The sequence below is a fragment of the Hypanus sabinus genome, chromosome 5 (genome assembly GCF_030144855.1).
Source record: "Hypanus sabinus isolate sHypSab1 chromosome 5, sHypSab1.hap1, whole genome shotgun sequence".
Taxonomy (NCBI): Eukaryota; Metazoa; Chordata; class Chondrichthyes; order Myliobatiformes; family Dasyatidae; genus Hypanus; species Hypanus sabinus.
This window is the reverse complement of record NC_082710.1, coordinates 68,787,111-68,807,471: the sequence shown is the minus strand read 5'-3', so window position 1 is coordinate 68,807,471 and position 20,361 is coordinate 68,787,111. Positions and strand designations below refer to the sequence as shown.

The window sequence follows — 20,361 nt, the reverse complement described above, 5'->3', positions numbered from 1 at the left end:
GAATGTAGGTTACAGAAGCTCAGAACACACACTCGGTACGGAGACTCGGCACACTCAGAATGCAGATTACAGAAGCTCAGAACACACACTCGGTACACTCAGAATGTAGATTACAGAAGCTCAGAACACACACTCGGTACGGAGACTCGGCACACTCAGAATGAAGCTCAGAACACACACTCGGTACGGAGACTCGGCACACTCAGAATGTAGATTACAGAAGCTCAGAACACACACTCGGTACGGAGACTCGGCACACTCAGAATGTAGATTACAGAAGCTCAGAACACACACTCGGTACGGAGACTCGGCACACTCAGAATGTAGATTACAGAAGCTCAGAACACACACTCGGTACGGAGACTCGGCACACTCAGAACGTAGACTCAGGACGTGCACTGAAAACAGAAGACACCCTCGCCTTCTGCTGACCAATGTCCAAGCGATGTTGAACCTCTGCTGGGTCCATTACTTAGCAGGGTCCTACTGTCATGGTGGGTGCTGCCAATGGCTGAACCAGGTGCAGAGGAATGACCGATTCCCATATGGAGACAGAATTAAGAGCTCATACATTGGAATTCCAACAGGACATTGGTGGCTCGGCCGAACGACACCTCGAGACGGTTCAATCTCAAAATAAAGACCCCTCCCTTTCTAATCAGGCATTTGCTTACATTGTACAAGTAACATGAATCCCTGAGCCTGTCAAAATAGACATAACAAGTTTAAGCAGAAGTCACCAGGAGACTGCATTACAAAGAGTGAATGTCTCAAGAAAAACACAGGGAACTTTAAACGATTAATGACTGCCATTAAATATCAATAAACCAATTCAGGTAGTCTAAAACCTCAGAGCCCAATGCCCGAGAGTGTCCCGCACAAGCACAAAGTGGTCATTACATTAAACGCCACTGCTCTACCTTCATCAATGTGATTAGTCACATCCTCAAAGAATTCAATCAGGTTCATGAGGCATGACCTGCCCCTCATAAAGTCATGCTGATTATCCCTAATCAGACTATGCTTTTTTAAATGCTCAGAAGTCCTGTCTCTGCGAATCTTCCCCAATAATTTGCCCACCACTGAAGTTAGACTCACTGGTCTAAAAATACCTGGGAGGTAACATGACACCAGGAAGACTCTTTCACGTTTACAGAATCTCCTATATGGTTCCTGATCTCTGGAATTCCCTATGACAACTGCACTCCTGTCCTTCCCTCTTTCCTTCTAAACCATGGAATCAGATGCTGTAGCATTCCCTGGTAGGTCATCTCCTCCAACATATCCAAAATGGAACACTTATTATTGAGGGGAACTGCCCCAGGGACACTCTGCTCTGTCGGCCTATTCCCTTTCTGTCTCCTGTCAGTCATTCTGCTACCTGCATTCTGAAATTCACGATGACTACTTCTCTGTAGCTCCTATCTATTGGCTTATTCACCGGTATGAGTCGAAGGTGATATGTTACCTCCCAGGTGCCCGGGTCAGGGACGTCGTGGATCAGGTCCACACATTCTGAAAGGAGGATGAACCCCCAGAAGGTCATCCAGCTATAGCACCAGTTCCCTGAAATGATTTGTAAGGAGCTGCAAGTGGATGCATCTCATGCAGATGTAGTCATCACAGAAGCTGGAGGTTTCCCAGAAATTCCACATCTCACATGAAGAACATACAACTGACCCTGCACCAATTCTCACTGCACCGACTGTGTACAAATAGACAAAGAAAGCAAGAAACTTACAGGAAAATATTCTAAAATATCCTAGAGCCTTCACTTCTTCTCATCTAAGCCTCTTGCGCCAAAGCCCTAAACAAGCCACTCTAACGCTGGTCCACTCATACTACACCCACTCCCACAATGGCTGCTCTTCTTAAACCTAACTTCTTTTTATTGGTCTTTGCCAAGTGCCGAATCGATCATGATGATTGAAGCCCACTAAAAAGTTCTGAAAGGCACTGAGCTCTTTTCAAAATTTTCACTGCTTAAATCAAACAAAATTTACCCCCTTTTCTCTGTTCCCCACTCCAACCTTTTACTTCTCACTGGCCTATAATTTCCCCCAGGGTCCCTCCCTTTCTCCAATAGTCCACTCTCCTCTCCAATCAGATTCCTCCACTCCAGATCCTGACCTTTCCCACCCACCTGGCATTCCTAGCATTCTCTTTCCTTTACAGTAGCTGTTACATTATGTATCTCTGTGGTGAACTATTTACCTGTCTGGACACGCCCCCTGCTGACTGCTCCTGTGGCTCCTCCCACAGGCCCCTGTATAAAGGAGATCTGAGGCCTGACGCTCGGCCTCAGTCTCCAGGACATTGTATGATAGACACTCACTCCTGGTTCCTTCTTCCAGTCAATAAAAGCCGATATCTCGCCTTACGTCTCAGTGTGAGTTATTGATGGTGCATCAATCTCACAATTCCAGCTTCTGTTTCACTCCTCTGTTATTATCCACCTTCTGCTATTTATATCTTCTTCAGACCAGATCAGCTGCAATGAACAAAACCATCACCTCCCTTTCTCACTCAGCACCTCTGTCACTGGTGTCACTTAGTTTCTCTCTGTCTCTACCCCATGCCAGATACTCTCTTTATTCTCTCTATCTTCTCTACAACATATTTCATTACTAACTTACCCTGGAGCTGATTAAATGATCCAACTGACAGGGTAACTCTATTTCTCTCTCTGCAGAGTCTATCTGGTTTGTTGAGCATTTCCAGCATTTCCTGCTTTTATTTCAGGTTTTCAGTAACTGTGCCTTTTTAGCTTTATGATTATCTATCTCTTTCTATTTACTGCATATAGCACCATATCATATCCCAGCAAAAGGAGAACAAACTGTTCTAATCTATTGTATTGAAGTAGCAAATTTGTAGGGAGATAGCAGATATTCATAGTAAGCACAAAGTTGTGATTGTGGGAGATTTTAATTTTCCACACATAGAATGGGAAGCCCATACTGTAAAAGGGCTGGATGGTTTGGAGTTTGTAAAATGTGTGCAGGATAGTTTTTTGCAGCAATACATAGAGGTACCAACTAGAGAAGGGGCAGTGTTGGTTCTCCTGTTAGGGAATGAGATAGGTCAGGTGACGGAGGTACGTGTTGGGGAGCACTTTGGGTCCAGTGATCACAAGGCCATTAGTTTCAATATAATTATGGAGAAGGATAGGACTGGACCCAGGGTTGAGATGTTTGATTGGAGAAAGGCTAACTTTCAGGAAATGTGAAAGGATTTAGAAGGAGTGGATTGGGACAGTTTGTTTTATGGGAAGGGTGTAATAGAAAAATGAAGGTAATTTAAAGGTGAAATTTTAAGGGTACAGAATCTTTATGTTCCTGTTAGGTTGAAAGGAAAGGTTAAAAGTTTGAGAGAGCCATGGTTTGCTGGGGATATTGGAAACTTGGTTCAGAAAAAGAGAGAGATCTACAATAAATATAGGCAGCATGGAGTAAATGAGGTGCTCGAGGAATATAAACAATGTAGGAAGAATCTTAAGAAAGAAATTAGAAAAGCTAAAAGAAGATACGAGGTTGCTTGGGTAAGTAAGGTGAAAATAAATCCAAAGAGTTTCTACAGTTATATTAATAGCAAAAGGATAGTCAGGAATACAATTGGTCCCTTAGAGAATCAGAGTGGACAGCTATGTGCGGAGCCAAAAGAGATGGGGGAGATTTTGAACAATTTCTTTTCTTCGGTATTCACTAAGGAGAAGGATATTGAATTGTGTAAGGTAAGGCAAATAAGTAGGGTAGTTATGGAAACTATGATGATTAAAGAAGAAGAAGTACTGGTGCTTTTAAAGAATATAAAAGTGGATTAGTCTCCGGGTCCTGACAGGATATTCCCTAGGACCTTGAGGGAAGTTAAGGTAGAAATAACAGGGGCTCAGACAGAAATATTTCAAATGTTATTAGAAACGGGGATGGTGCTGGAGGATTGGCATATTGCTCATGTGGTTCCATTGTTTAAAAAGGGTTCTAAGATTAAACCTAGCAATTATCGGCCTATAAGTTTGACGTCAGTGGTGGGTAAATTAATGGAAAATATTCTTAGAGATGGTATATATAATTATCTGGATAGACAGGGTCTGATTAGGAACAGTCAACATGGATTTGTGCGTGGAAGGTCATGTTTGACAAATCTTATTGAATTTTTTGAAGAGGTTACGGAAAGTTGACGAGGGTAAAGCAGTGACTGTTGTCTATATGGACCTCAGTAAGGCCTTTGACAAGGTTCCGCATGGAAGGTTAGTTAGGAAGGTTCAATCGTTTGGTATTAATATTGAAATAGTAAAATAGATTCAACAGTGACTGAATGGGAGATGCCAGAGAGTGGTGGTGGATAACTGTTTGTCAGGTTGGAGGCCGGTGACTAGTGGTGTGCCTCAGGGATCTGTACTGGGTCCAATGTTGTTTGTCATATGCATTAATGATCTGGATGATGGGATGGTAAATTGGATTAGTAAGTATGCAGATGATACTAAGATGGGTGGAGTTGTGGATAATGAAGCAGGTTTTCAAAGCTTGCAGAGAGATTTCGGCCAGTTAGAAGAGTGGGCTGAATGATGGCAGATTGAGTTTAATGCTGATAAGTGTGAGGTTCTACATTTTGGTAGGACTAATGAAAATAGGACATAAATGGTAAATGGTAGGGCATTGAAGAATGCAATAGAACAGAGTGATCTAGGAATAATGGTGCATTGTTCCCTGAAGATAGAATCTCATATGGATAGGGTGGTGAAGAAAGCTTTTGGTATGCTGGCCTTTATAAATCAGAGCATTGAGTATATGAGTTGGGATGTAATGTTAAAATTGTACAAGGCATTGGTGAGGTCAAATTTGGAGTATTGTGTACAGTTCTGGTCACCGAATTATAGGAAAGATGTCAACAAAATAGAGAGAGTACAGAGGAGATTTACTAGAATGTTACCAGGGTTTCAGCACCTAAGTAACAGGGAAAGATTGAACAAGTTAGGTCTTTATTCTTTGGAGCATGGAAGGTTGAGGGGGGACTTGATAGAGGTATTTAAAATTATGAGGAGGATAGATAGAGTTGATGTGGATAGGCTTTTTCCATTGAGAGTAGGGGAGATTCAAACAAGAGGACATGAGTTGAGAGTTAAGGGGCAAAGGTTTAGGGGTAACACGAGGGGGAACTTCTTTACTCAGACAGTTGTAGCTGTTTGGAATGAGCTTCCAGTAGAAGTGGTAGAGGCAGGTTCGATTTTGTCATTAAAAAAAAATGGATAGGTATATGGACAGGAAAGGAATGGAGGGTTATGGACTGAGTGCAGGTTGGTGGGACTAGGTGAAAGTAAGCGTTCGGCATGGACTAGATGGCCTGTTTCTGTGCTGTAATGGTTATATGGTTATAATTCTTAAAATCTGACAAACAGTATCCGTCAATAATTAACATATTACCAACAGTCATGAGGGCAGCAAACCACTTTCTTTCAGTCTATCAAACAGACTACACAACCTTTACATAATCATTCAGCAAGGAATGGAACTGATTAAAGTAAGCAAGAAAATAATATTTGAAAAATGTTGGCTATAAATCTTCAGGATTGAGCAACTTTTATTTCTGTGTTTTAGAGGATGTGGATAAAGGCATTTTACATACCTTAGTCAGAACTGTAAGCCCTTTCATTTGATAATTATCTATTTAGACTAGAATATTGCAAAGATATCTTAATTATTCAGCGAAAGTAGAAACAAAGCAAAAAGGATGAGACTGTTTAGTTGATCAGACATAATATCATTAAATATCAGAATAGATTGAGCAATTGAATATCCCATGTTCGTAAAGATAGAAAATTAAAAGGTACAAATTCTCTTAACTTTTCTAACTTACCCTATGTTCTTATGGAATGGCAGGCTTTAATCACCATGTATTTCTTTCAATTTTGTACACTGTATGCAGTGTTAGTTAATTAATTCCAGTTCCATTTCCCATTCTGACATGTCGATCCACAGCCTCCTCTTGTGCCGAAATGAGGCCACCCTCAGGGTGGAGGAGCAATTCATTTTCCACCTGGGTGCCCTCCAGCCTGATGGTATGAATCTTGATTTCTCCTTCTGGTGAACAAGCCAATCTCTTGGCAGGAGAGTTTTGGTCTCTGGATTATGGGGGAAAGAAGTAAAAGTGAAGGTTGTTGCATCTCCCACATGTTCATAGGAAGATGCTTTAAGAATGGGAATGTACATTAATGGTAGTGGTAGAGTGAACCAGGAAACTGAAGAAGAAATTGTCTCTACAGAAGTTGAAAGGTAAAGGAAGGAGTGCTGTTGCAGTGTCTCAGCCTGAAAGCTCAATCCATTCTTTTTTCCATGATCTTCTCCTCTCTCCTATCAGATTCCCCCTTCTCTAGCCTGTATCTCTTTCACCAATCAACTTCCCAGCTCTTTACTTCACCCACACTGCCCCTCCCCCCAGTTTTACTTATCAGTCCTGATGAAGGGTCTCGGCCTGAGATATTGGCAGTTTACTCTTTTCCATAGATGCTGCCTGGTCTGTTGAGTTCCTCCAGCACATTGTGTGTGTTGCTTGGATTTCCAGCATCTGCAGATTTTCTCCTCTTTCATTAATAGCCTGTCTGGCCCAATCACATTGATTTCACAGTCAAAATGCTGACCAATGTCTCTGCTTCCTCAGGAGGCTAAAGAAATACAACTCATCTCCAACAATCTTTAACAATTCTCATCGATTCACCACAGAACGCATCCTATCTAGATGCATATTGGCTTGGTTGGCAACTGCTCTACCCAGGACTGCAAGAAACTGCAGAAAGTTGTGGACACAGTTGACAACTTCACAGAAACCAACCTCCCCTCCATAAACTCTGTCTATGCTTCTTGCTGCTTCAGCAAAGCCACTGTAGTGTAGTGGTTAGGGTGATGCTGTTACAGATCAGGGCATCAGAGTTTGAGGTTCAATTCCAGCATCCTCTGTAAGGAGTTTTACGTCCTCCCTGTGAGAACAGATTGGTTTCGTACAGGTTCTTCACTTTCCTCCTACAGTCCAAGGGAATACTGGCTAGTATGTTAATATTTTATTGTAAGTTATCCTGTGAACCAGCTGGGGTTAAATCTTCTTTGGGCCAGCAGGGCCTGTTCTATGCTAAATAATAGTAATTATTAAATAAGTATTAGTATAACTATTATAAGTTATAAGTATTAGTTATAGTTAAATAATTTTAGTAAATAATAATACGCTAGATAGATAAATAAATAAATATATAAATAAGCCAGCATAATCAAAGACCCCACCACACCGGCCATAAGTTTAAGGTATGGATGGTATAGTTAAAGATCATATATCGGGTGGTTAGAATCTGGAACACATTGCCTAATGAGTCTCTCACGACACTTAATAAGTACTGTATTGGAATAACTACTTGAAACTGCATGGTTTCCAGGGCTGGAAATTGAACAAAAAGTTAGGTGGTAGCTGACACGGACGCAACGGGCCGAAGGGTTCGTTTCCGCGCTCTGATCATGATGTGCATCTGGCGGAGGAGGAGGCGGGAACCATTCGAAAGGACGAGGCGGTTCGTCAGCTGATTGGGCAATTCTTCCGTCAATTATTCTGACTGACAAATCAGAGTTCAGAGCGCTACCACCTGCCCAGGTGCTGCAGTCGATGGAACAGGCTCTGGGTGACAGAGTGTGACCAGGGTAAAGCGAGCTACACCAGGGGCCGGGAAGAGCTGCGCTGCGGAGAGTTGGACTGCGGAGCCGCTGTGCTGGGTCGGTAGCTGTTATTGAGCGGAGCGCCGGTAGTAGGTCCGGGGTGGGTGGCATCTCCAGGGCCGCAGGACGGCCTGTTTCCCAGAGCGCTCCAATCCGTTCGGAGTCCTTGACGCTGCCCACCTGCATGACAGGGGACACCCGGCAGCATCTGCTGACACTTGGCCTTGAATTCCCCTCTCTAATATCTAATATCTAATGTAATTTATAGATGAATTCTTGGGAATCCGCCGTCTCTCGCGGGCTCATCATAAATTCGGTGAAACTTCCTTTATGATCGAAAGTAGTTGTGGTCGATCTGTTTACTTCTTTTCATATTATGACTCACTTCAGTTTGTGACATTTCCCATTTTTTATGGTCCATTATTTCTGTAATATTAATGTTCTATTACCACGACTTAATAGGAAGTTCAATCCTAAAACAGTACCCAGCCATCAGCTGTTGAAATATAATTTGTGTTTAGCTAATTTTTCCCCCCAGTTTGTAACCAACCTCTGGTTTGACTTCTGAGCGACCAATACCACACCAGAGATTTAGTTCAATGTTTAGTACAGTAATAACTGGATGTTTTTTTTTTCTTTGCCAAAACATTCCATTTTAGCTTCCTTATCACTCAGTGTACCTGGATACTCACTTTGTGTTTCATGTACAAGAGCATTTGAATCCTTTTGTCCTGTAGAATTAGGTTATCTCCATTTATCCTTGAACCAATATCACTAAATTATGTCATTGGCACTTGTGCGATTATGTTGTGTACAGATTGGCAATGAGAACTCCCTCTGAATTTCTCATTTAAAGTTTTTGTGTTTAATTTTGCTCCAGGAAATAAAAATTATGACGACAAATGAGAGAAAAAAGATCTTGTTTTTACAGCTCCTTTTTAACTATGATGGCTTATCCTGAAATGATTCCCAGTCAGTGGATTATGACATATGAATGGTATTGTATACTTGTATTAAATGTACAACTGAAATCTTATAGGGAAGTAAAGAGTTTTTTTAAAAAATCTCATCATTGTTTGGCTTGTACTTTGAGCTGGTGCATTTTTCAATACCTTGGTAATTTATTCCATTGGTGCATATGATTTGGCACAAAGAATTCATGAACTGATCATTTCACCAATTGTACTGTGTAATTGTTAAAAGAATCTGCCAATCTTAAAAAAAAGAGAATCTATCAATATTCTGCAACGCATTCACATTTGTGAAGAGGGGGAAAACACTGAATATTATGAAAAGTCATCAATCCAAAGTATTCCCTCAGTTTTTTTTCTCTCTGCAGATGCCATATGTTCTGAGTATTTCCAACACTTATTTCTGTAATTTCTGTCTTCGTGGAAATGTTCACTGTGTCCCAGTTTTTTTCAGCAAGGTTAAATACTTGCATCATTATCTTGTCCTCTTGGATCGTTACAGTTAATGTTAAATATTCCAGTACTGCTTCTCAAATTGTTAGTGTTACTTAATAGGAGTTAATTTTGTTCAGGATGTATTTGGTTTATTAAGTGTAATAATCAAATTTCACATTGCACTGCACAATAGAATGGGTGTGAACTTGTATTTATCTTGGATGTACGTGTCAGAGTTTGTTTCACAAGCTACCTTTTGAGGAAGACATAGTATTTATTGAGCTGAGATAAATGACTGTTATTTATGTGGAGTTGGCACTTCCTCTCTGTGGCTGTGTACACAGATTTCCTCCCACTTCCTAAAGACATTACAGTGTCCGAGTTATACAGCATAAAAACAGGTTTGTCCACGTGAGCCAAGATGAATAACTGAGCTGATCAGTGACTGTAAATTACCATTCAGCTCAGGTTAATGGCAAATTAAAACAATCAAAGAGAAGCTGATGTACATGTTTAAGAGGAAGTTTTTTCAGGGATGTGAAGGAGCGGGGTCTAATTGGGGTTGCCTTGGTGTAAAGGGAACAGATTTTTGCAGGTAAAGCACCATCTGTAAAATGGGAGACTTTTAAAAGCAAGTTGGCAACAGTTCATAAGATTGTGAGATTTTTGGAGTATAATTGAACAGTTGGCTCAGCAAGTCTTCTCCATCATTCAATTATTGCTGATTCATGGTTCAACCCTATTCTCTTACCTTCTCCCCATAACCCTTTTATCAATCAAGATCCTATCAATTCTGCCTTGAATACAACCAATGACTTGGCGTCCACAGCCATCTGTGGCAACAAATTCTGAAGATTCATCATCCTCTGAGTGAAGGAATTCTTATTCATCTGTATTCTGAAAGGGATGTTCCTTTGTTTTGTGATTGCCCTCACATCATAAACTTTCCTACTAATGGAAATGCCCTCTTCATGTTCTCTTTATATAAGCCTTTCAATATTTAGTAGGTCAAAATGAAATCACAAGACCAGAAGAATTAGGCCATTTGGCCCATCAAGTCTGCACCAACATTTCATCATGTCTGAATCTTTGGTCGAATACAGGCCTAGAGACATCATACTTATTAAACCTTATCTCATCTGTTAAACCTTGTATTACTGGGATTATTCTTGTATACTCCCTCTGGATGCTTTCCAGGGTCAGCATATCCTTCCTCAGATTTGGGGCCCAAATTTGCAGTCAATATTCCAAATGTGGTCTGAACAATGCCTTAGAAATCACCAGCAGTACATCCTTACTTTAATGTTCTCGTCCTTTCAAATTGAATGCTAACATTTGCCTTCTAGCTGACTGCACCTGCAAGCTAACTTTAGGGGGAATCCCGAACTAGGACTCTTAAGTCCCTTTATTCTTCTGACCAAAGTGCATAACCACACATGTCCCTATGCTGTATTCCATCTGCCTTTTTTTGCCCTCTCTTCTAACCTTCTGCAGATTTCCTGTCTCTGTGACCATATATGTCTCTTCACCTATCTTGGTAGTGTCTGCAAATTGGCCATAATGCCATCAGATCCTTCATGATTAAGGTATAAAATGAAAGTCGTGTTCCACTCCAGATCTCAACAGAACTCTCTGACTTCTGGTTAGACAGTCATCTATCCATACTAGTACCATGGGTTCTTATCAAAGGCAGAAAAAGAATTTTAACAAAGATGGAGGTCTTGTTCTAAGTAAGAACTGGAATTTGATTGTAAATAATGTGGAACAGTGGAAACCTGATTGGTTGAGGATTAACCAATCAGGAGAGACAGATGATGGGGCTTAATATATCACTGGACTAGACATGCCTAGACATATTTGCTGATGAACATTGCAGAGTTTGTCATCAAAACAGCAGTTAAAATCAATACCTGTACCTGGCTAGTAGTCCGAGAAGAATGTACTCATCTTATATACCAGGAAAGATACAGATCCTTTTTTTTTGTTCTTATTTTGTTTAGCAGCCTTGTGTGCAGCTCCTTGTCAAAGGCTGAAATAACGGACTTTAAAATTCTACCAGCCAATGCGGTCAGGCTAAACAGCTTGAGTTAACTGGCTAACCAGGGACAGCATGCTCCAGAAAGAGTGAAAGGAAAAATGGCAATTTTAGGGAACCTTGAATGACAGTGTTCATTGAAGGTTTGATCAGGAAAAAAGCAAGGAAACATGATGGCAAAGACAACTAAATCGATCAAGTCCCTTCAGGAATATTGAGGGTGCTGAAGAGTACTTAAGGATGGAAATATGAAGGGCAAAGTGAGATCTTGAAATCTCTTTGACAGGTAAGATTAAGGAGAATCCTTAATTATTATGTATTAGGCACAATAGGGTAGCCAGAGAAAAAAACAGTCCCTTTGGAAACCAATGGGTTTTTTGTAGGATGCTAGGTCCTAAGCAAGGTCCTTAATGAATACTTTTTTACTCTCTTTGCCAAGGAGAAGGAACTAGGTGATGATTTATAGAGGGATACGTTGATTGCCTGGATCTAGTAGGTATAATGAACATGGAGATTTATTTATTTTTTTGGACACATAAAGCTGGATAAGTCCCAGGGCTAGATGAGATTTATTCCAGAGTGTTGGGGAAATGAGGGAAGATGTTGCTGGGTTCTGTTGGAGGTTTTTGCTTCAGTTAAGGTGGCTCACAAAGAAGCAGAGCTAATGTTTATTTATTGAAGAAAGACAGTAGGAATAAGTCATGCAGGTGTTGCATCAGTGTTAGGGAAATGATGTGTGTTTTGAAAAGATATGTGGCCTGGCTTTGAAGGGCTTATCTTAATTCATAATTGTATTTTGATAAAGTAACCAAGAAGATTGTAACAGCATGGGAAATGTTGTTTATATAGACTTTAGGACTTTATATAGGTCCTCCATGGCATGCTGGTCAGAAGGCTAAGGCTCATGAGATTCAAGGGGAATTAGCTTGGTGATAGAAGGCAGAGGATAGTCCTGGAAGGATCTTTGTTACTGATTTTAAGTTTCTGACAAATAGTGTAGAACTGAGATTGCTGCTAGGACTTTTGTGTTTGTGATTATATATTAATAACTTGGATGTGTGTATTTGAGGTATAACAAGTAAGCTTATCCAAGACAAGAAAATTGCAGCTGTTGTGAATAGCAAGGAAGGTTGTGTAAGACTGCAGCAAGAGTACTACTGTAAGGTGGAACATTGATAGATGGAATTTAAACTCAACAAAGATGAGGTGATACATTTATGGAGGTCGTATAGAGTAGGAGGTGCTCAGTGATTGGTAGGGCTCTATTGAATTTTGATGGGCACGAAGGTCTTTTGTTCAAATCCACGGTTCCCTGAAGGTTGCAACATGGGTTGATAGTTTGCTGAAAAAGGTGTGTACTAGAGAAAGTGAAAAGAAAAGTCGCGTCACCAAAATGTTGCCTGGATTGGAGGGCATTATTTATGGGGGAGTGATTGGATAAGCTGGGTTGTTTTCAGTAGAGTGAAGGAGGTAGAGCTGTGACTTCAAAATTCAAGGTTCAAAGTAAATTTATTATTGAAGTATGTATCGGTTACCAGATATTACCCCGAGATCCATTTTCTGGCTGGCGTTTACAGTAAAACAAAAATACAATAGATTCAATGAAAAACTGCATGCACAAACTGACAAATAACCATCATGCAAAAGAAGAAAATATGTACATATCTGAAATAATAATAAATAAGTAAATAATACTGAAAACACGAGCTGTAGAGCCCTTGAAAGTGAGTCCGTCGGTTATGGAATCAGTTCCGATTTGAGGTGAGTGAAGTTATCCACACTTGTTCAGGACCCTGATGGTTGAAGGATAATAACTGTTTGAACCTGTACTGGGCACCATGGTAAGGGTTAGCATGATGCTATTACAGTTCTCGGCATTCTGCAATTTGGAGTTCAATACCAGCACCATCTGTAAGAGTTATACAGCCTCCCTGTGGAATGTGTGGGTGTTCCCTGGGCACTCCAGTTTCCTCCCAAAGTTTTGACATGGATAAGGTAGGTTGATTGGTCATTGTATATTGTCCCATGATAAGGTTAACATTAATTGAGTTTGTTGTGGTTTGCCGTGGGGGGGGGGGGAGGGGTGTGGCTCAAAGGGCCGCCTTCACCCTGTTTCACTAAATAAATAAATCTGCTTGTGTTGGATCTAAGGCTCCTCAACCTCTCTTCCAATGGCAGCAGCAAGAAGAGAGCATGACCTGGATAGTGGGGTTCCTTGATGGTGGACGTTGCTTTCTTGGTGCAATGCTCCTTGTAGATGTGCTCAACGGTGGGGAGGTTTTCCAATGGTAGGGGTATCAAAACAAGAGGGTGAAGGTTGAAAGTGAGCGGAAGGAATTATTTGAGAGCAAGTATTTTTAAGAATGGCTTTATCTGGAATTGCTTACAATTACTAGCTTTAAGAGATGCTTAGACAGGGACAGGAGACTGCAGATGCTGAAATGTGGAGCAAAAACCCAGGAGTCCATTTCTGTGATGCACATCTCCATGACTGTTTAAAAAGTCACATGACTTTCAGACAATTTTGTGTACTGATCATCTGGAATTTATTTTCCATTTTTAGGAAGATCGTTGGATAACCATGTCCCAGAACAGAATCCCTGGAAGTTCAGGATATGCTTTAATTGGTGATAAATCACTCGATTTCTACAAGGATCCTGTGCATTTCTGCAATAGCCGAATTCATAGCTTTGGAAGCAGAATTTTCCAAGCACGTCTCCTGAACAAGCCAACAATATTTGTGTGTTCCGTGAAAGGGATGAAAGAAATGCTATGTGGTAAGTGTTACGTTGAGAAGTTGTTGTCCTATTTATAGGAAATTGGTTGGCATTGGAATGGAGTTATTTTCTTTGTCTTGCTTTGCATGTTAGTATGTAAATATCATACAGTATAGCTCATGAACTTATTTTATGGGGATGAACTTGTTGGTGAATCATTGCTGTATGCACTGTCAGTGTGGAGTATTAGGCCCAAGGAGCACCTTAATGAAAATTATTATCCTCTATATAGTTCTGCATTCATTGATCAATATAAACTCCTTGGAATTGTCTGAAATCTTAACACGGCAGATGTAAAGTTTAGTAATTTGATGGACAGCCTTTGACAATTATCTGCACTCTTTGTGCTCTTTTTGTTTCATTCATCAAAATAAGATGCATGCTGAAGTTCAGTTTACCAGCTATGTTAATACTTTGAATGATTCTCTGATGGTGATTCCAGTTATTAGTAAAAAAAACAATCAGCTCATTTATTCATGCACTGTAATGAAATGTAAAAGCTAATTGCTACATACTAAATAATTTGTGTATTTTTAACTTCTGGATATTTCCCTGGAAATTCACTTGCTCCACTAAAATGCCTAAATACTTCTCCATAACTCTCAAGGTCCTTTGTAGTTCAGTGATTATGAATTCTGAGAAAAGTCTTTTATTTTTGGTATCACTACATTTAATTTCCTACGATAATATTCTTGAGATATAGCAAGCTGTGGCAAAGTTTTGATTGTTTTTTCTGGGAGTTCTCTAGTATAATCAGTGTTGTGATGCTGTGCAGGATATTAACCCAGCATTAAGACAAAGTTAACTGTAATCATATCAGAAGAGTTGGATTTGGAAGTCCTCCCTGCTACAGATGTCCTTTAGTTTGCGAGTAATGGTAGAGAATTACCAATCTAATGTGATGGTGTCTAACTTTAATCATTCACAGCACATCAGTATATGGCATGGTAATGCAACTAATAGTTTTTGCCTCACAGACCCAGCAACTTTGGTTCAGTCTTGACCTCCAGTGCTGTCTATATGGAACTTATGTTCACGCTGTGACCGTATGTTGCGTCCTTTAGGTGTTCTAGTTTCCTGATACATCCCAAAAGCATGCAGGTTGGTAGGTTAATTGGGCTCTCTAAATTGTTCCTGCTGTTTAAAAATGTTAGATGGTGTTAGAACCTGGGGATGTTGGTGGGAGTGTGGACTGGATAAAATGGATTAGAGTTAAGTTAATGTTTTTGAAAAAACAGTGTACATGATGGTGCAGGTTCTGTGGGCCGAATTTCCTGCTTCAGTTTTATAGATCTCTGACAAAGAATAAGTACTTCAGTGTTTGGTTGTTAATAGATGACTTAAAACTTGGGAAGTTTGATATTCTTCACCCTAGTCCATGAGTTGATATTGAACCTGCAAGTTTGGTGAGATAGGAATACTAATTTATGTAATAGTGAAACTTAGAGCATAAAACAGTACAGTCTCTTCAGCCTATGATGCTCTGCTGACCTTTATACACCAAAAGTTGCTGCAGAAATTGAGAAGGCTGCTTAAAGCAGAAGGGCTCTTTGGCTTTAGAAGCAGAATACCCAGCAGAAAAGTTCAGCATTATGGTTAGCCTCTCTAGTAGCAGGACACCAATGGCAAGACTTTCGATTGTGGAAGAATTTACTCGGATGCTATGGAAATGCAAAAGAATACGGAGCAATCTTGTTTTAGACCATTTGATAGGTTTGTTAAGACCAGAAGACATAGGACAGAATTAGGCCATTTGACCCATCAAGTCTGCTCCATCAAGCTGATTAAGTTTCCCTCTCAACCTCATCCTTTTACCTTGATTAATCAAGAACCAATCAACCTTTGCTTTAAATATACCCAGTGATTTATCCTGCACTGTGGTAGTGAATCCTACAGATTCATCATTTTTTCCCTCTTCCTAAAGAAATTCCTCCTTATCTTTGTTCTAAATGAATCTCTCTATTCTGAGGTTGTGCCCTCTGGTCTTAAACTTCCCTCTGAAGGTAACATCCCCTCTGAATCAGCTCTATCTAGGCCTTTCAATATTCGGTATGTTTCCATGAGATCCCTCTCATCACTCTAAACTCCAGGGAAAACAGGTTCATTCTCGTGAACATCCTTGACCCTCTTCAATGTCAGCAGATATTCTCTTAGGTAAGAAGCCCAACAGAAAAGGCCCCCTTTGTTCCTACTCTTTGCTTCCTACAAATCAGCCAGCCTTCTATCCATGCTAGTATATTTCCTGTATTAACATGGGTCTTATCTTGTTAAACAGCCTCACATGTGGCATCTTGTCAAAGGCCTCCAGAAACTCCAAATGAACACCATCTACTGGCAGTCCTATGTCTATCCTGCCTGTTATTTCCTCAAATAATTCCAACAGTTATGTTAGGCAAACCATGCTGATTTTAGCCTTTTTTTATCATGTGTATCCAAGTACCCTGAGACTTCATCCATAATAATAGACTCCAGCATCTTCTCAACCACTGAAAACAAGCTAACTAGTGTATAATTAGTGTTTCTTCTGTCTCCTTCCCTTCTTAAAGAGCAGAGTGACATTTGCAATTTTCCATTCCTCCAGAACTATTCCAGAAACTAGTAATTCTTGAAAGAACATTACCAATGCCTCCACAATCTTTTCAACTACTGGTTTCAGAACCCTGGGGTGTAGTCCATCTGGGTTTAGGTGACTTGTCTACTTTCAGACCTTTCAGTTTCCCTATCAGCTTCTCCTTAGTAACAGCAACTACACTCTCTTCAGCCTCCTGATGCTCTTGAATTTCTGGTATATTGTTAGAGTCTTCCACATTAAAGATTGACACAAAATCATTATTTCTTTGTAGTGAGACTGTGAGGAAGGGCAGGTGTGGTGAACTATGTGCCTGTCGGGACACGCCCCTGCTGACTGCTCCTGTGGCTCCTCCCACAGGCCCCTGTATAAAGGAGATCTGCGGCCTGACGCTCGGCCTCAGTCTCCAAGACATTGTATGATAGACACTCACTCCTGGTTCCTTCTTCCAGTCAATAAAAGCCGATATCTCGCCTTACGTCTCAGTGTGAGTTATTGATGGTGCATCAGCAGGCAGATGATAGGGCAAAATTGCAGTCGGTTGTGACCATTATTATTTCTCCACTGTCATTTTCCACTGGTTCACCATCCACTCACACTTCTATTTTACTCATTATATATCTGAAAGAACTTCTGTAATGTATGGATCTATTTCTTTCAGAACAATGACTCTCCTTAGCACTATGTATGACCCCCTCCCACGCATAAGCAGCAGCATGGCAACGACTCCCCCCACCAGCAAAAAAGCATCAGCACCCCCCACCGAGCACTCAAGCGTGCAGCAAAACATGAATAAAGACACAGACTTGCAATACCTCAAAGACTACACGTTCACTGGGTAATTCAACATACCACAAGCTCTCTCTCTCCCTGATAAGGGGAAAAAAAGGTGTCTCTGTTTCACACTGTGTTACAAATGCAGTTTTATGTTACATTAATCTAAAGGGGAAGGAAGTGCAATGTATGGAACTATCTCTTCTATAGCAATGACTCTGCTGAGCACTATGTATGGACTAATAACTTACATTGCAACCAGAGAGCGAGAACAATGCACAATGTGAATGCACCAGCTAAAACCATCTCCCCCTGTGCGTGATTTTACTTTACAGACACAACAACTTTTGGTATTCTCTTTTATATTATTGGCTAGCTTCATCTTTCATCTTTTCTCTCCACATTGCATTTTTAGTTGCCTTCTATTGGTTTTTAAAAGCTTCCCAATCCTCTGGCTTTCCATTAATTTTTGCTCTTTTGCACACCTTCTCTTTTGCTCTCATGCTATTTTTGACTTCCTTGTCAGCCATGGTTACATCATCCTTCCTTTAGAATACTACTACTTTGGGATATATCTATCCTGTACCTCTAAGCAGGAAGTCTCCCAGAGTTTCCACATCTCACACAGAGAACATACTGCTCACCCTGGATCCAATCTCACTGCACTAGCTATGTACTAATAGATAAAGACACAAAAAAAACACTTATTGGAAACTAAAAGAGTCTCTGCGTGTTCTCAGCTGAGCCTGTTGAGCTGAAGCCTGACCACTCCAACACTGGCCCACTCACACAATGGTCGCTCCCACAATGGCTGTTCCACTTGCACCTTGGTTCTTTTTTATTGGCCTTGCTGAGTGCCTCATGGATCGTTACATTCATAACCCGCTGAAAGGTCCTGAGCCCTTTTAAACTTTGTGCTGAATCTTGGACAAGTGAGTGCTTGCAATGATTACAGCCCACTGGGGGTTGGGGGGGGGGGAGAGAAAATCAAGAGAAGCCAAATAGTGTAGATTAGAAAATCTTTAGATGCTTTCAGTGTAAATTTATAAGGATCCAGATGCGTGAAATTGGCAGTAGCCTTGATATGTGGACTGAATATGGTTTGAAAGATGGGAGATGAGTAACTAGCAGAATATGAGAAACACTGGTCTCCAGAGATCTGTACTGGAACCTCAGATTTTCCATCGTGTGTGATCTACAGATTTAATCTCAATTGTATACTTACTTCTAAAGTTATAGACACACACAGTATGAACCAGAAACAGGCCCCCTGTGCCTATGCGAAGTATCATTGCAATCAATACTAGGGTCACCTTGCCTCATTAAATCTATATATATTTCTATATTACTTGCTTATCTTAGTATTGTCCAGATGTTTCTTAAATATTGTTACTGTTCATTTCTCCACCACCACCTTCTGGCTATTCATCAAAGACAGCAAATATTCTACTTGGAAAAGGGCCATGGCTTGAATCCCCTTTAGTCCTCCTCCTTGTCACATTAAAGCTTTGCCCTCCAGTTTCTGAAATCTCTACCATGAGAAACTCTGGTAACCATGCTTCTCATTATTTTGTATATCCTCATTATGTCACCTCTCTGCCTTTAATGTTCTTGGATAAATTGGGTATATTTGGAGAGATTTCTTCTGTGGTGACTTAAATCATGATAGGACCCACAGTCTTAAAATTAGTTAGAACAGTTGGGAGTGAATTATAGGACGGTGCAAATCTCAAATGGTAAAGGCTGCGCTTGCCAGTTGAATGAAAAGTGTTCAAAGGGTTTAGCTGATTTGAGGTATGTAGGTAGGAGGGTTATGATGCAGGCTGTGAAGTGGACTGGCTGTGAAGGATTGTTTAATGCTCAGCTGTATTGATGGGGAGATTGTGCATGAGGATTTAGGTTCAGTATATGATCCTTTAATTTACTGTTAAAGCAGTAGGAGTATGGGTTGGATTTTTTGGGGGTGGGTGGGGAATGTATTTTGTGCAAATTACACATTAGGAGGACTAGGCAGGTTAGTCATAGAACATTGTATTGCAATGCTCACAGAGTTAAATGTTTAATTGGACGGATGGTATTTATCCTAAAGTTAACCTGTGCCTTGGTGCATTATTTACAATGCCTATAAATAATAGTCACCCCACTTGGAAGTTTTCATGTTTTATTGTTTTACAATATTGAATCACAATGGATTTAATTTGCCTTTTTCAACACTGATCAACAGAAAAAAAAACCTTTTGTGTCAAAGTGAAAACAGATCTTTACAAAGTGACCTAAATTAATTAGAAATATAAAACACAAAATAATTGATTGCATAAGCATGCACCCTTTTTAATATGACACATCAGATCATCACTGGTGCAGCCAATTGGTTTTAGAAGTCACATAATTAAATAGAGATCACCTGTATGCAGTCAAGGCGTTTCAATTGATTGTAGTAAAAATACACCTGTATCTGGAAGGTCCAGCTGCTGGTGAGTCAGTATCCTGGTGAAAGCTATACCATGAAGACAAAAGAACACTCAAAGCAACACTGTGAAAAGGTTATTGAAAAGCATGAGTCAGGAGATGGATACAAGAAAATTTCTAACTCACTGAATATCCCTTGGAGTACAGTTAAGTCAACCATAAAGAAATGGAAAGAATATGGCACAGCTGTAAATCTGTCTAGAGCAGGCTGTCCTCTAAAACAGATTGACCGTGCAAGAAGGGGACTAGTGAGGGAGGCCACTAAGACACTGATGACAACTCTGGAGGAGTTAGAAGCTTCAGTGTTTGAGATGGGAGAATCTGCACATAAAATTGTTGTCTGGGTGCTTCACCAGTCACAGCTTAATGGGAGAGTGGAAAAGAGGAAGCCACTGTTGGGGGGAAAAAACTCACATGAAATCTCAGCTAGATTGGAGGCATGTGGGAGATTCTGAAGTCAGCTGGAAGAGGGTTCTATGGTCTGATGAAACAAAAATTGAGTTTTTTGGCTGTCGGTTTAAACACTAAACACTATGTTTGGCGTGAGTCAAAATATCGCACATCATCAAAAACACACCATCCTTACCTTGAAGCATGGTAGCGGCTGCATCATGCTGTGGGGATGCTTCACTGCAGC

General features: G+C 40.5%; 1 protein-coding gene across 6 annotated transcripts in view; it reads left to right on the top strand.

The window, feature by feature from the left end:
• Positions 1-7,602: 7,602 nt before the first annotated feature.
• LOC132394227 (uncharacterized) overlaps positions 7,603-20,361 on the top strand; it is a 210,610-nt gene continuing 197,851 nt past the window's right edge. For 4 of the 6 annotated variants that reach the window (XM_059970105.1, XM_059970104.1, XM_059970103.1 and 1 more), the window contains exons 1-2: positions 7,603-7,751; positions 13,699-13,912. In XM_059970105.1, the coding sequence (XP_059826088.1) occupies positions 13,717-13,912 (196 nt within the window). In that variant the 5' untranslated portion in view covers positions 7,603-7,751; positions 13,699-13,716. Of the gene's footprint in view, positions 7,752-13,698; positions 13,913-20,361 lie in introns of those variants that run through there. The other 2 variants (XM_059970107.1, XM_059970106.1) reach the window with 2 other exon arrangements.